Below are 12664 nucleotides of genomic sequence, written 5' to 3' on the forward strand. Positions count from 1 at the left end.
GAAAAGCTCTGCAAGATACTAATCAAAAAGTAGTCTACTAAACATTAACTATAAAACAAGGCAAAGAAAAAAATTGTTACAAGTCAACACATACAGAATTTTTTTTCTTTCTATTTTTGCAGTTTTTCCTGAAAAGAAACTTCCAGTGGTCATACTAGTGAATTAAGTGGAGGGGCAACTTTGAAGCTTGGAAACATGTTTCATTAGGACCTTACTGACTTATGTCTGCTGCAGTTCCAGTACTATCCTGAGTTATCAATAATATTTCAAGCAGCAAATTGTACCAAAGCCAAACCAGAAAATTTTTCAAACTACACAGACAGGATGACCATATAACAAACAAACATGGCACCCTTAGTTCTTTGTTTGGTAAACAAACAAACAAAACCACCACAACAAAATAGATGCAGTAATGGTTTAAATGCTTGTTGTTATATGAAGAAAGGATTCCGTTTCTTAAATTTAAATGCCTTCTTATGCTTTCATTGAGGATGTAACTTTTCAAAAGGAACTTTTTTCTAGTTCTTCCTTGGTATGAGAGTGTATAAGAACATTTCTATAAAACGTGGACCTTAATTCAACTTGAAACATAAATGTTTGTATAATTCTGATAAAGTTCCAAAACCTGACTTTTCAGACCATCTCTAAAAATACTGGTACTCACAGGAAAGTAGATCACACTAATAAAGCCTTTATATGTAGCGCATTAATATGTCCAAGCCATCAGATAGTAGAGCTATCTCCAGAGAGTCTTTGAGCTCTAAAGCATACACTTGGAGCCAAACCAGGAGAGATGTTGCATGTCTGCATGCTACCATCCTGGCACACAGCCTTTAGTTCAGCTGCCAGCGGTGAGGGACAGTTCTCAGATATGTCTTCTGTGTTCAGGAAGGATGATCTCATAGCCAAAATAAACAATGGAGGCAACAGGAACACCTGGCATCCCTAATTGTAAGCTTGTGTCTGTCTCTGCCCATGCAATTCCAGACAACTCTTACCCACCACTTTTCCTAGTTTTGGAGAAGAGGAGACTGAGGGGTGACCTTATCAATGCTTACAAATATAGTGAGGGTGAGTGTCACGAGGATGGAGCCAGGCTCTTCTCGGTGACAACCAACAGTAGGACAAGGGGTAATGGGTTCAAACTGGAACAAAAGAGGTTCCACTTAAATTTGAGAAGAAACTTCTTCTCAGTGAGGGTGTCAGAACACTGGAACGGGCTGCCCAGGGTGGTTGTGGAGTCTCCTTCTCTGGAGACATTCAAAACCTGTCTGGACACATTCCTGTGCAGCCTCATCTAAGTGTTCCTGCTCTGGCAGGGGGATTGGACTAGACGATCTTTTGAGGTCCCTTCCAATCCCTAACATTCTGTGATTCTGTGATTCCCCTGTAAACTCTCCCTGCAGAAGACTATTCCTCTAGAACTGAAATGCCTAACCTCTGTACATGGCTGAACTGTTCTCCATGAAGGAAAGAGAAGAGTATCCCAGCCTACAGAGGTTAGGGGGCGTATGCATCAGAGCAGAGTCAGACCACCATGAATCTTGTCAGGTCCTGTTTTGATCTCCTTCTGTGACAGACAGTTTCCACAACTTTAAGTGCTCAACTAATGTTTAAAAGTTGGCTGATATTCTCTGCAATTTTTTTTCCTTACCACCACCCATAGAGGGATACAGCCTCTCACTTGGGTGTTTTAGTAAATAAGTTGTGAAGACTCTATATTTGCATTGTGGTGTGTTTTATTTTTCTTTTGGTTTTTGTTTGTTTGTTTGTTTCTGTATTGTTTTGGGGGTTTGGTTTGGTTTTGTTTGGTTTTCTGTTGTTTTTTTTCATCACCTGCCTCCTTTCTTCTCTGTTTTGTACTGTAATACTCAGACACAACATGAAGTAAAATGTGCAGGATACATGTACAACTGAAGAATTGTAACAGGAGATGATATGGAAATTCATTACAATATGCAAAGTATTTTGAAATACAAAAGTCAAAGACAGAAATAAATTTCAGGGAAGAAAGCTGTGTGGTTGGCTGTGTTTGCAGACCAAGTTCAATTTTATTACCCTGGTATGACGCTGATCTAGAACAAGAGCAGAGATATGGTAGCTAATGTGTATTTCTGCATTCCCCATACATTCAATTTAATGAGATTAAAGATAAATATATACTTACTGAGATTGTGGTTATCTTTTTTCTGTCTCTCCTTTGCCATTGCTCGTGTATCTGCTTCTGACAGAAAGTAACATTTATTAAAACAGTCCTTAAGTTGCAATTCCAGTACATCTTCAACCTTTTCAAAACACTCTTGTCACAAAAAGCAGCCTTCTAGTCTTTTTTACTTCATTACTCTTTTTATTATTAAACAAGATCAGAAGCAAATCTATATTCTATGAGTACTATATTATTGAGCAAGACTGGCAGGTTGCTTAAGGGTCTTTTTGTTGCACATTTTTTAATTAAGAATATAGAAATGCTATGGAGGGGTGTTTTTCTCCAACTTGCTGTATTTTATAATACATCAGGATAAAACTTACAATACACTAATGCGAATATGGATTTGTATATCCCATAATGCAAGAGTTAATCAGATTTGTAAGATATTGAACAAACTCACTGTTTCATCTGAGTAACACTAATAAACTGTACATGGTTGTTAGCATTCTTTCAATTAATTGAATGTAACTTTTAAAGTTTCTAATCCACTAATATAGATTTACCTTGAATAGCCTTATTGTAAGGTTTTAAAAGAACTGTTTGTTCTATCCTGGAACAAATTTAATGGATGATAATTTATTTGTGCCATTGCTTAGGAGCCAACATGTGGAAGAATCCACAATGTTTCCTAAAATAATTAGGTTTATAAAAAGCATGATGTTCATAAAAATAAGGGGGAAAACATGGCATCTGAATTCCTAAAGAGAAGAACAGAAAGAAAATACTTCTTCTTGGTCTTTGTTCTTTTACTTAAAAAGAACTACAAACGGGAAAAAAAAATGGACATCACTTTCATGGGTAAGATCTATTCAACTATTAAGAGAAACACCATCACTTCTGAAATTCTAAAATACTAAAATCTCAGAGTTATTTTACCTGTGAGTTCCCTTTTTACTGGTAGATTAGCTGGGCAAGAAGCATTTGTGAGACCCATATTAGCTGGTGCCATTCCCTGGTCACTGTTATATATATCCAAAATGCTGCTAGATAGCTTGAGGGGTAGGGAGAGGAAAGAAGAATAAGAAAAATAAAATAAAATAAAATAAGTTAAAGACTTAAAATATTAAAAAAAAAACAAAAAAACAAGATCAAACTTATTTTAATATGAGTCTGATGTTCTTTAGAAGGAGCTGTGTATGTGTGTCTAAAGGGAAAGTTTGCCATTATGTAGGATTAAGTAAAATTGAAAGTGAAGGGGCACTGTTCCACAAGTAGCTTTCTAAGTGTCATTTGTGTAGGTTTCAGATGCAGAATGATGGCAGGATATGTCTCCCAGTGGCTGTTTTTTAGTGACTACTGTACAGTATTTTCCAATAACAGGATTATCACAACTGCACTTCAAACACGAATTCAGCTGAAATTAAAATAACCTTGCTGGTTTTGACTTACTCCCCAGTGATTTTTTAACCACATCACTAAATTCCGAATTGGTACTTCATCCTGAGCCTGATTTAGCAGTAAAAAGATTCAGTGACCCAGTTAGATGCAATAGTTAAAATGAGAGTGGACAGAACATCAAATATGCTTTAAGGAAAGTAACTGTGCCATTGTCATGATAGACCAGATAACCTAATGGTTTTAACAAGCATAACATACATGATCATGTATACTATTATACTTATTACCTTCCAAAATGCAATATAATGTTATTTTAATAAACCCATAGAATGAATTTAAAGATAAGTAAGGCTAAAGTATGTTTCTATGGATTCTAGATAATTACCCAAATATTAATTTTACTTGAATAATTTTAAAAGTCTGTAATAACAGTAAAATATATAGGAATATAGTAAAGAACAGTTTAGGTTTTGCTCAGTTTCTATGACCATACAACCAATTTTTCAGCATTGATCATCATCTTATACATTTCTATATATTCGTGTGAAAACAACTGTATAAAAAGAGTCCGAGTCCAGGTTCACAAGAAAGTTTTGTATTCTTATAGCCTTCTGAGGCAATGAGGGCAACATATTTTTTTCATTTGATCATGCGTATAAAGTTTATGCTTACATTTCTTTTTTTGTTTTGTGGCCAAGATACAAGGACTCAGAAAAGGGGGTGAAAAAAGTGAAAATTGTAGATAAAATTGCTGACTTCAGACATCAAAGCATGAAAGGAAATTAGGAGTTATTTAAGAAAACTGTTTTAGCATAGGCAAGAAAACATGTTGTTACAGATCTGTCGTACATCCAGAGATCCTGAAACACCCTGAGATTTTTACACAGATCATCGAAACACCAACCATCGGTCTGCTTGGAGCCAACTTTTTTTAGGCTCTGATCATTTCTCCTCTTGTAGAGCCTTTGAGCTTCACCACAAGTTATTTTGAGTGGAGATACATTTCCAATTACTTGTTCAGTGTGAAGTTTTTCTATGGCAGTTCTTGTTATATTTTTATTTTAAATCTGAAATTTTAAATAAGTTTTATTTTTAAATAATTATTACTAAATTAACTAGTAATTTTACGAAATTATCCAAGAACTTAGTTTGTATTAAATTCTCCCAGTTGTATAAACTACAATGAAATGAAGCTATCAGGATTCTTTTTGAATACACATAAATAACATGCTGATTTTTAATGTAGAGGTACTTAGGAGAACTGACAATTCTTAAATACCATTAGAAATCACAGCACCAAGTCAGTTTTGAAAATCTGATTACATATTTGATCTCTCAATGAAAATACTTTTTAAAAGAATGTTTGGAATTCAGTTGAGGATTACTCAAGAACAAGCTATGTTTAATATGCAGGATTTGAACACTAAGCGCATTCACACGTTAAGCACTTTGTTTCATTCCAGAGTGGTAGACTGACAAGCAGTACAGAATTCACTGCAGCTTTACCTTTGCATTTTCTTTATTCCTGGGACAGTGTATTACAAGACTGAACTCATATTAGCTCTAGACACCAATGTAATGACTTCCTACATTCTTATAAATGAATTTGGCCTGTTGAAACTATACAAAAACAGAATTATATAAAAAAAGTCAGTCAGTGAGACTCCTGCACCTATTCCAGTGGACACTGGATAAGGCTGCTATAGGATTTAGGCTATCACTTTTGTGAAATGCTAGGAAATAATAACCACTGAATGTAATATAATCTAATAATTAATCTAACAAGAAATGTCACATTTTACATATTTCACATATCCATGTACATGAGTCCTATAAATTGCATTAAACTGGTGGTAATCTTAATTCGTAAGACTACCAATATCATTAATGAAAAAATCAGAATTGTAAACCACAGTTTGACACAAACATAAGATATGTCAATTATTACTTATTTTCAAGCAGTAATTCATCTTTATCTTCAAAATGTAGTTAAATTTCTACAGTCTGTTCACAAAGGTATGAATTCAAACAACAAGGCTCAAATCCAAGAGAAAAGATTATGGATGGCCAACGTATCTGTTAATAACAAAATAATACCAATACACCGTTTCAGCTGAATTTGATGACACAGTTGATAAAGGTACTTCCAACTCACTCAGCTGCCATTGTCTAGAGTGATAAGAGCTCATACAACTTCCTCCATCAGCAGAACCTCTGGGACAGAGTCAATCCATATAGCTAAGGCTGCAAAGCAAGGATTTATCTGTCCATGGTCTATGTCGGGCTGCACTAATGCTTCCATCGAGCAGAGAAAGTCATGAAATATTTTCCCAAATGCCCTATATCATCTTTGTTTCACACAGATGGTCTTCAGCACTTTTCCCCTCACCATTTGGCAACTTTTATCAGTCATTAGGAAAGTAGAATCATAACTCCATGTAGAGACGATGAAAATGAAACCCAAACCCAAGTCATTCATCTACAGATGGCTGCAATCTTATAACCTTCCTAATTGGAATGATTCACATACGTGTTAATCACTAAAAGTGTCAAACCCAGCATTCTGCCATGTCATTAAAGAGAAATTTTGATCTAGTGTTAACTGTCCTAAATTATTCTCCAGAACTTGAATATGAGAGAATAACCCTATTCAACAGCTCTGTCACAGAGATGCTACAAAATTCTCACTCATTCACCTTCTTGAAAGCACTTATTTCTGAGTTGCAGAATCTGTCTTTCCAATTGAAACATTCACAGATGTGACAAATATGATGGTTTTGATAATCCATATGTAGGGTACTCTTGGAAATAGAGAATGGTAGGTTTGATCCTCCTTAAGTCTCTCATCCTCTCAGACAGTGTGCTGAAGGATTGGGGAAAAGAATAAACAGCTTACTCATCTTGTCCCCCCAGAAAGGGTTTGTTTTATTCTCCCTGCCTCCCTTCCAGCCTTAGGTTTGCTGTCTCCCTTCAGCATTTGTCTGGGTGATTCTGCTCACTACAAAAGCAGTTGTGTCAATCACACCATCAACTTTCTCCTTCTTGATCTGCATTTACCAGAAATCTCAAGTATATTATAACGGCCACTATGTGGATAAAGCCACTGGAGGTGTCCTTTTGAAACACTGTCTTCACACTCAGCCAGCACAGCATTTTCACACTTCCAGTAGGTCAAAGCAGGCATAAAGCACCAGTAAATTAACTACCTTTGGTGGTTGCTTCATTCCCACAGAAATGGTGATACATGGAAAAATCTGCTATGAATTAGTGTGCAATGAATAACTCAATGTCAGAATTCAGGATCAGGAGAAGAAATAGGGTGTGATCAATCTGATCTGTCTCAGACACTTAGAGTGAACTGAATCACCTCTGTTTCTTCCTATCAACTCTAAAGAAAGCCCAGAGTGAGTGTTGCCATATGTACCTTCTCATAGAACCTCATGGTGCTCCTAATGTGAAAATTTCCAAATAAACTGTTATTTAAAAAATCTCATAAGAACAACAAAGCAAACCAGACTAGATCTTTCTTGATAAATATTCATATTTCTGATTATAGAGCCGTTTTAAAAATACAAAGTAAAAAATGTATCAAAGTATATTGCTGAAACTCTCTACCTGAATTTTTCCTGCATTGATATCAAGCATGGAAAATCCCAAGGTATTTCCTTGTTAATGTTACTGAACACTGAGAACAATCTTAAAATTGACATTGACCATTTTTGATACAACACGAGGAAAGATACTTTTTTGTCTGCCAAAGAAGGAATCTCATTTAGAAATATAGACATCTAGGAAATAACTGATTTTTAAGTTACACAATTAAAATATATAGCAAAATATATTATAGAAATTGTCTGTCAAAATACATCTAGTTGTTTGCATATGCACTGCAAATCCATACACCATAAGGGACTATATTTCTTACCATGCCATGTGAGTGGGGAAAGTTTTTCAGTGTGAGGCTCCAAATAGTTTCCAGTTTTACATTACAAGATAAATATACAGATTGACATCATCTTACAAAAATTCAATGCTATCTTACTAAAAGTACAAATCATTTGTAATGGCATATTTGTATGATATGCGTACGTTGATGATCTTACAATTATATAGCACTGTCAAACTTGATGAATCCCAAAGCACTTTAAAACTCCAGCTGATTACACTGCATCAAAAATACGTTCTTACTTTCAGTTTAGAGTTGTGGAAACATTTTGGTATGAAAATTCATAAGCCCTAAGAAAATGCATATTTATCCTGCAGGTGTCATGAGCTATATCGGTTCACATCTGTGTTGTTCTAAGAAGTCCTATTAAGTCACATAATTTCTAACCTTTCCTTTTATGATACATATATTTATGTATGTGTGTCTGAGAATTTAGATGCAACTGGCTTGTAAGAGGTGAGCAAGCACAGTAAAAATAGCAGTATATAATTAGCCATTTTTCCTGCTTCTAAAATGCAGCCAGCTTCGGACAAAAGATTAACAACCTCTAACACAGCAAATGGTTAAGTGGGAATAACCAGTGACAATGTGGTACAGGAAGAGAATAATACCATATCTAATTAAAACTGCAAGGAGAATTAAAGAAAGCAGACTGTAATTAACGAAGTTAGCATTTGGCAAGGACAATGGGGTTAACGTTCTTCCTTTTGTATAAAGTGTCATGGGATCTTCAATGCCTGTGTGCAAAGACTGGAACATGAGAATTTCCATTCAGGGGGCTCAGTCCTGAAAGATGCTCAACTTTAAAGCTTAGACCAATTATAAAAGCAAACTTCAGCTGAAGAACCTGAGCGAGTGCCTGGCTTGAGCTCAGCAGCACCTCTCAAGAGCCTGTGACCTTGTGCCCACTGGCAGTGTCCAAGACGAGTCCCGTAAAGGCCTCATCCAGAGGACCTTGTTATACCCAATAGTTGGGTCTGAACTGCTATGCAGGCAGGATTGTGTGGCAAATGTTAAGGGTTCGTTGCCCACATGGATATCTAGCAATGGACAGCTGTGACCACAATTCACAGCCTCTAATACCAAGTCCTGTTTGGGATTTTTGCTTTGCTTTGGTTTGGTTTGTTTTGTTTTTTTGTTTTGTTTTGTTTTGTTTTAAAGGAATACATTACTAAGCCAGGAAAAATATCACTTCATGAAGGGAAATAATGTAGTGTTGCAAATCCCGTAGCATGGCAGCTCTTGGTAAATATCATATTATTTAAAAGGAAGACTTTTAAACCAAATAACATTTCCATATCTTCCATGAATGAAAGAGAAGGACTCTTAATATGATGATGAAATACAGGAATAAGGGTTGTCTGTGCCTGCTCTCCTGCAGCCTAGACAGGTCTATGTCATGATAGTATTCACTTAAATGATCACATACTATTTAAGCATTTTTTCCATTTTGCCTGATCTTTGCGTGATCTGTTTGCATCACAGAAACATTCAAGTCTGTGTTCTTTTGACTTACAAAGATCTTTGTTTAACCTATCTGTGTGATTATTATGAGTGACCATCACTCCCTTAAGCCTTTGCTTTGCTAAGTTGAACAGGTCATGCTTCTTTAGTCAGACTTCCCATGCTATGATTTGTCTTAACAGGTGTCTCTATACCATTCCTGCTTTGAATTAGTTTTTCAGAAGGATGGACACCTTTATTTGTATACCGCATTCTAAAAGTTTTCTACCCAGTGAATTCTGCAGTGGATATTCCTTGTGTCTCTTGAAAATCTCTCTCGAGATGGATCCTAAGATCAAATTTATCTCCTTTTTGCAGTCCCATTATTTTGATGGCTTATAGTCATCTGAACAACTAATGTAACTAGATCTTTCTCTGTCATCTCCAGTTAATGAGCTCTCAGCTTACTGCAGACACTCCTGTTATTAGTATTTAAATGAATGACCTTGCACTCCATACTATTACATTCCTTCCATTTATACTATTCTGTCATCACAGCCATATAATTCTTCCTCTGTGATATCCTCATCCTCCTTTGTATTGGCAATACTTTCTACTTTTGCTACCTCAGTAAATTTCATCAGCATAAATGTATTTTTTGTACCAACGTCAGTAATGAAAATATTAAATAAACTGAGGCTGAGGACTGATTCTTGGAGCACTTCATTAATATCTTCTCTTTTGACAAAACCTTTATCATCTCTTTAACTTGCCCCTTAATCTAAAAAGGATCCTCTTCAGTTACTTTCTATATAATCTCTATTTCATTTTACTAATATGCATTCAGAAAAGGCTACAATCAACAAACCCTAGATATGCAGGACTAGCTAGAAAGACTAATTCCAGTAGCAAACAGCTTTCTGTTTGTCCAAAAGGATGTCTGAAACCATGAAGTGATGAAGGTTATGTGCATTTTTAAAGAATAGACACCTTACATGTTCTAGCTACCTAAAAAGGCTAAAGCCCAGGATAGGATGAGCTTTTCACCAGAGGTATCTGGACTGTCCTGATAGGACAAAACAATTCATCAGCTAGCCTGATTTCCCTTGAGGGACCTGGGAACAGACAGCAGGAGGGACTCTCTTGTCAGTGGAGTCTTATTTCCAGCTACCATTTCTCCCTGGGTCTTATTTCCTCACAGTCCCATTCACAAGCCTGAGTGTATGATCAGAAGGGTCAAGGTGCCCACAGAAAATACAGGGGTCAGGACCAGTCCACCTCTACCAGAGGTCCTCATTCTACCCAGGTCAGAAGAGTCCATAAAAAAGAGGGAAATTTGGAAGCAAGTTGCAGGAATAGTCCTGCTAGCAGAAATTTTGTTTGTTACCCTCTTTTCCAGGATTAGTAACTGCAGACATGCAACTCACCAGGTGTGTCTATACACCTGTATTTCCTGCAGTGGCAGAAGTATGGCATACATGTATGCTGTGTGCTCCTACAGACTTGGAAAACTCAAGTGACAAGAAAGCATAACAGCAGCTGCTGGACATGTCACAACAATAAGCTATGTAGCTACCTAACCTGAAAGGCTGAGTACTGCTTCTGCAAAAGAAAATTTCTTTTGATGCGTGGTAAAAATTAATACTTGCTCAGACTGCATCTAGAATAAAGTGCTCAATGTGAAATATTAGTACAATACTTTATTCTTTCCCTCCCTAAATATATCCCACTCAAATAATGTTCTCATGAACCTAATTGCTAGCATCACTTCAAAGGACAGCTTTGTAAAATGAGGATACTTCTCTTTCTTAGCCCCCAAATTATGATAGCATCAATCCATTTCTATGTGATTCTTGTTTATTCATTTTAATTGAAAAAAACAAAGTAGGGATTTTATGAAGTTTTTACACTATTATACCATATATGTATCCCAAACAAAGAAATCTAAATTTGGAGCTGTATCCACAGTTTGTTCAGTATTTGTGTTACTGGGGTATAAAACATAAAATACACATGCTTAATTCCTTGTCATTTCTTTCTTGTTTATTCATGACAGGTAAACACAACTTTTTTTCCAGTTTTTGAAGCCTTCAAATGAACTTCAGATTTGGCCAAATAGTGAGTTGATCAATGTATGTACAATAATCCAGTCATTTCAAATCCATTTTCTAAATAGTATTATAATATCTATACCACCAGGTGTTTCCAAATTTTGCAAAGAGGAAAACTGGGGTAATTCTTGTATCTTCAATTTGTGTTCCAGTAAATTGTGACGTTTAATCTAATTTAAAGGAATTGCAGGCAGGTGTCAGTCAATACAAGTCCTGTACTCAGAAGACTTGAGTTCAACCTCTGGCTTTCTTTTGCAATTGCTATGTTGCTTCGATAAAGTTGAACAATATCAACTGTGCTATCCTTTTTCTTCGTAAGGATGTGTTTACACTGTCAACTGTCATAAAAGTTGTAGCATACTAGTGTTAGAGTCTAGAACAAGAATATTGCATTCACAGCTAAGTGTTTTAGTTCCTTTTGTAATTACAACACAAAATACTTATATTTGAAAATAGAAGGTCTTTGTAGTAACGAATATCCAAATCACAGAATCACAGATGTTCCAGTTCCTCTTTTTATTATCTAAAGAGAACAGCAGAAAAGCAAATGCTTCCCTATTCAGACTTGTTTTCCTTTAGACAAACTGTATCTCTTTCCATATTTGTCTTTAACATGGTTCATAATTACATGCTCCTCAACCAGGGATTTAATGTTCAGATATATCATATTACATATTATGTATTATGCATGAAAACTGGTTCATTTTTTAACTTCAAATAATGATCATCAAGCTGGTTCATTATTCATCAGAGAAAAATGAACTCTGTTCGTATTCTCAGTTACAGTAAATTCTTGTCCTGATCATACACACAGAAGTCCTTTGTCTGGAGAAATGTCTGATCAAATATGACCAAGCAAAGGAATTTTCTGGAGAATCAGCCTTTTGCAGGAGAGTTCTGTTCTTTCAGTTTTCATGTCGAATTATACATTTTCAGCTGTTCTTGACTTTCCTGGTTACAAAACTAACATAAGAAACACACACCAAAAGTGAAGTGATGTTGTGATACTGTCATCATCCAACTTGCAACTGGAAATCAAACATCACAGGAGTACTGCCCTGCTAACCTCCAGGGTCTGAAACCCAGAGATGACAATTAAATGACAGCTCTGTTAGCTTGTTAACTAGTAAGAGCAACTAATGCACTAATTCCTGGTTCCATCTAATTTCTTCTATTTATCTGGCTACCATATATAAGTTCCTACACCAAACTGTCCAAATTCTCCCTTTAAAAACAATGAACTAATGTCAGTATAAAAACACAAGAAATATTGAGGGTGAAGGACAAATGATAAACATATTTTTTTGCAGGATTAGATTATGAGGCATTTTCTCTTAAATATAGATACTAACATCAGCCTTGGCTGATAGAGAAAGAGAAGCTAAGAAAAGCAATTGTATCTTTCAGGAGTTAATTCCTCAGAATTGCTTTCTATAAATCTTTGTGGTTTCCACAATTTAGCTTTATCTTGCAGTAAGAAGCTTGACTGCCTGCAGAACAGATTAAGCAGCCACTGCAGTTGCCTGTGAGTCCTTAAGTCTTTTATCCAACCTATGTAAATGCCATTGACAGAAAATCACAAAGTTTAGCTCCAGAACCAATCATAACCTATACATT

The 12664-nt window shown here is 35.8% G+C and overlaps 1 protein-coding gene across 4 annotated transcripts in view; it reads right to left on the reverse strand.

The window, feature by feature from the left end:
• TFEC (transcription factor EC) overlaps positions 1 to 12664 on the reverse strand; it is a 75637-nt gene that overhangs the window by 14505 nt on the left and 48468 nt on the right. For 3 of the 4 annotated variants that reach the window (XM_021288262.2, XM_021288263.2, XM_065048783.1), the window contains 2 exons: positions 3086 to 3200; positions 2168 to 2224 (listed from right to left, as the gene is read on the reverse strand). In XM_021288262.2, the coding sequence (XP_021143937.1) occupies positions 2168 to 2224; positions 3086 to 3200 (172 nt within the window). The remainder of the gene's footprint in view (positions 1 to 2167; positions 2225 to 3085; positions 3201 to 12664) is intronic. The other variant, XM_065048782.1, reaches the window with a different exon arrangement.

The sequence above is a fragment of the Columba livia genome, chromosome 1 (genome assembly GCF_036013475.1).
Source record: "Columba livia isolate bColLiv1 breed racing homer chromosome 1, bColLiv1.pat.W.v2, whole genome shotgun sequence".
Classification (NCBI taxonomy): Eukaryota; Metazoa; Chordata; class Aves; order Columbiformes; family Columbidae; genus Columba; species Columba livia.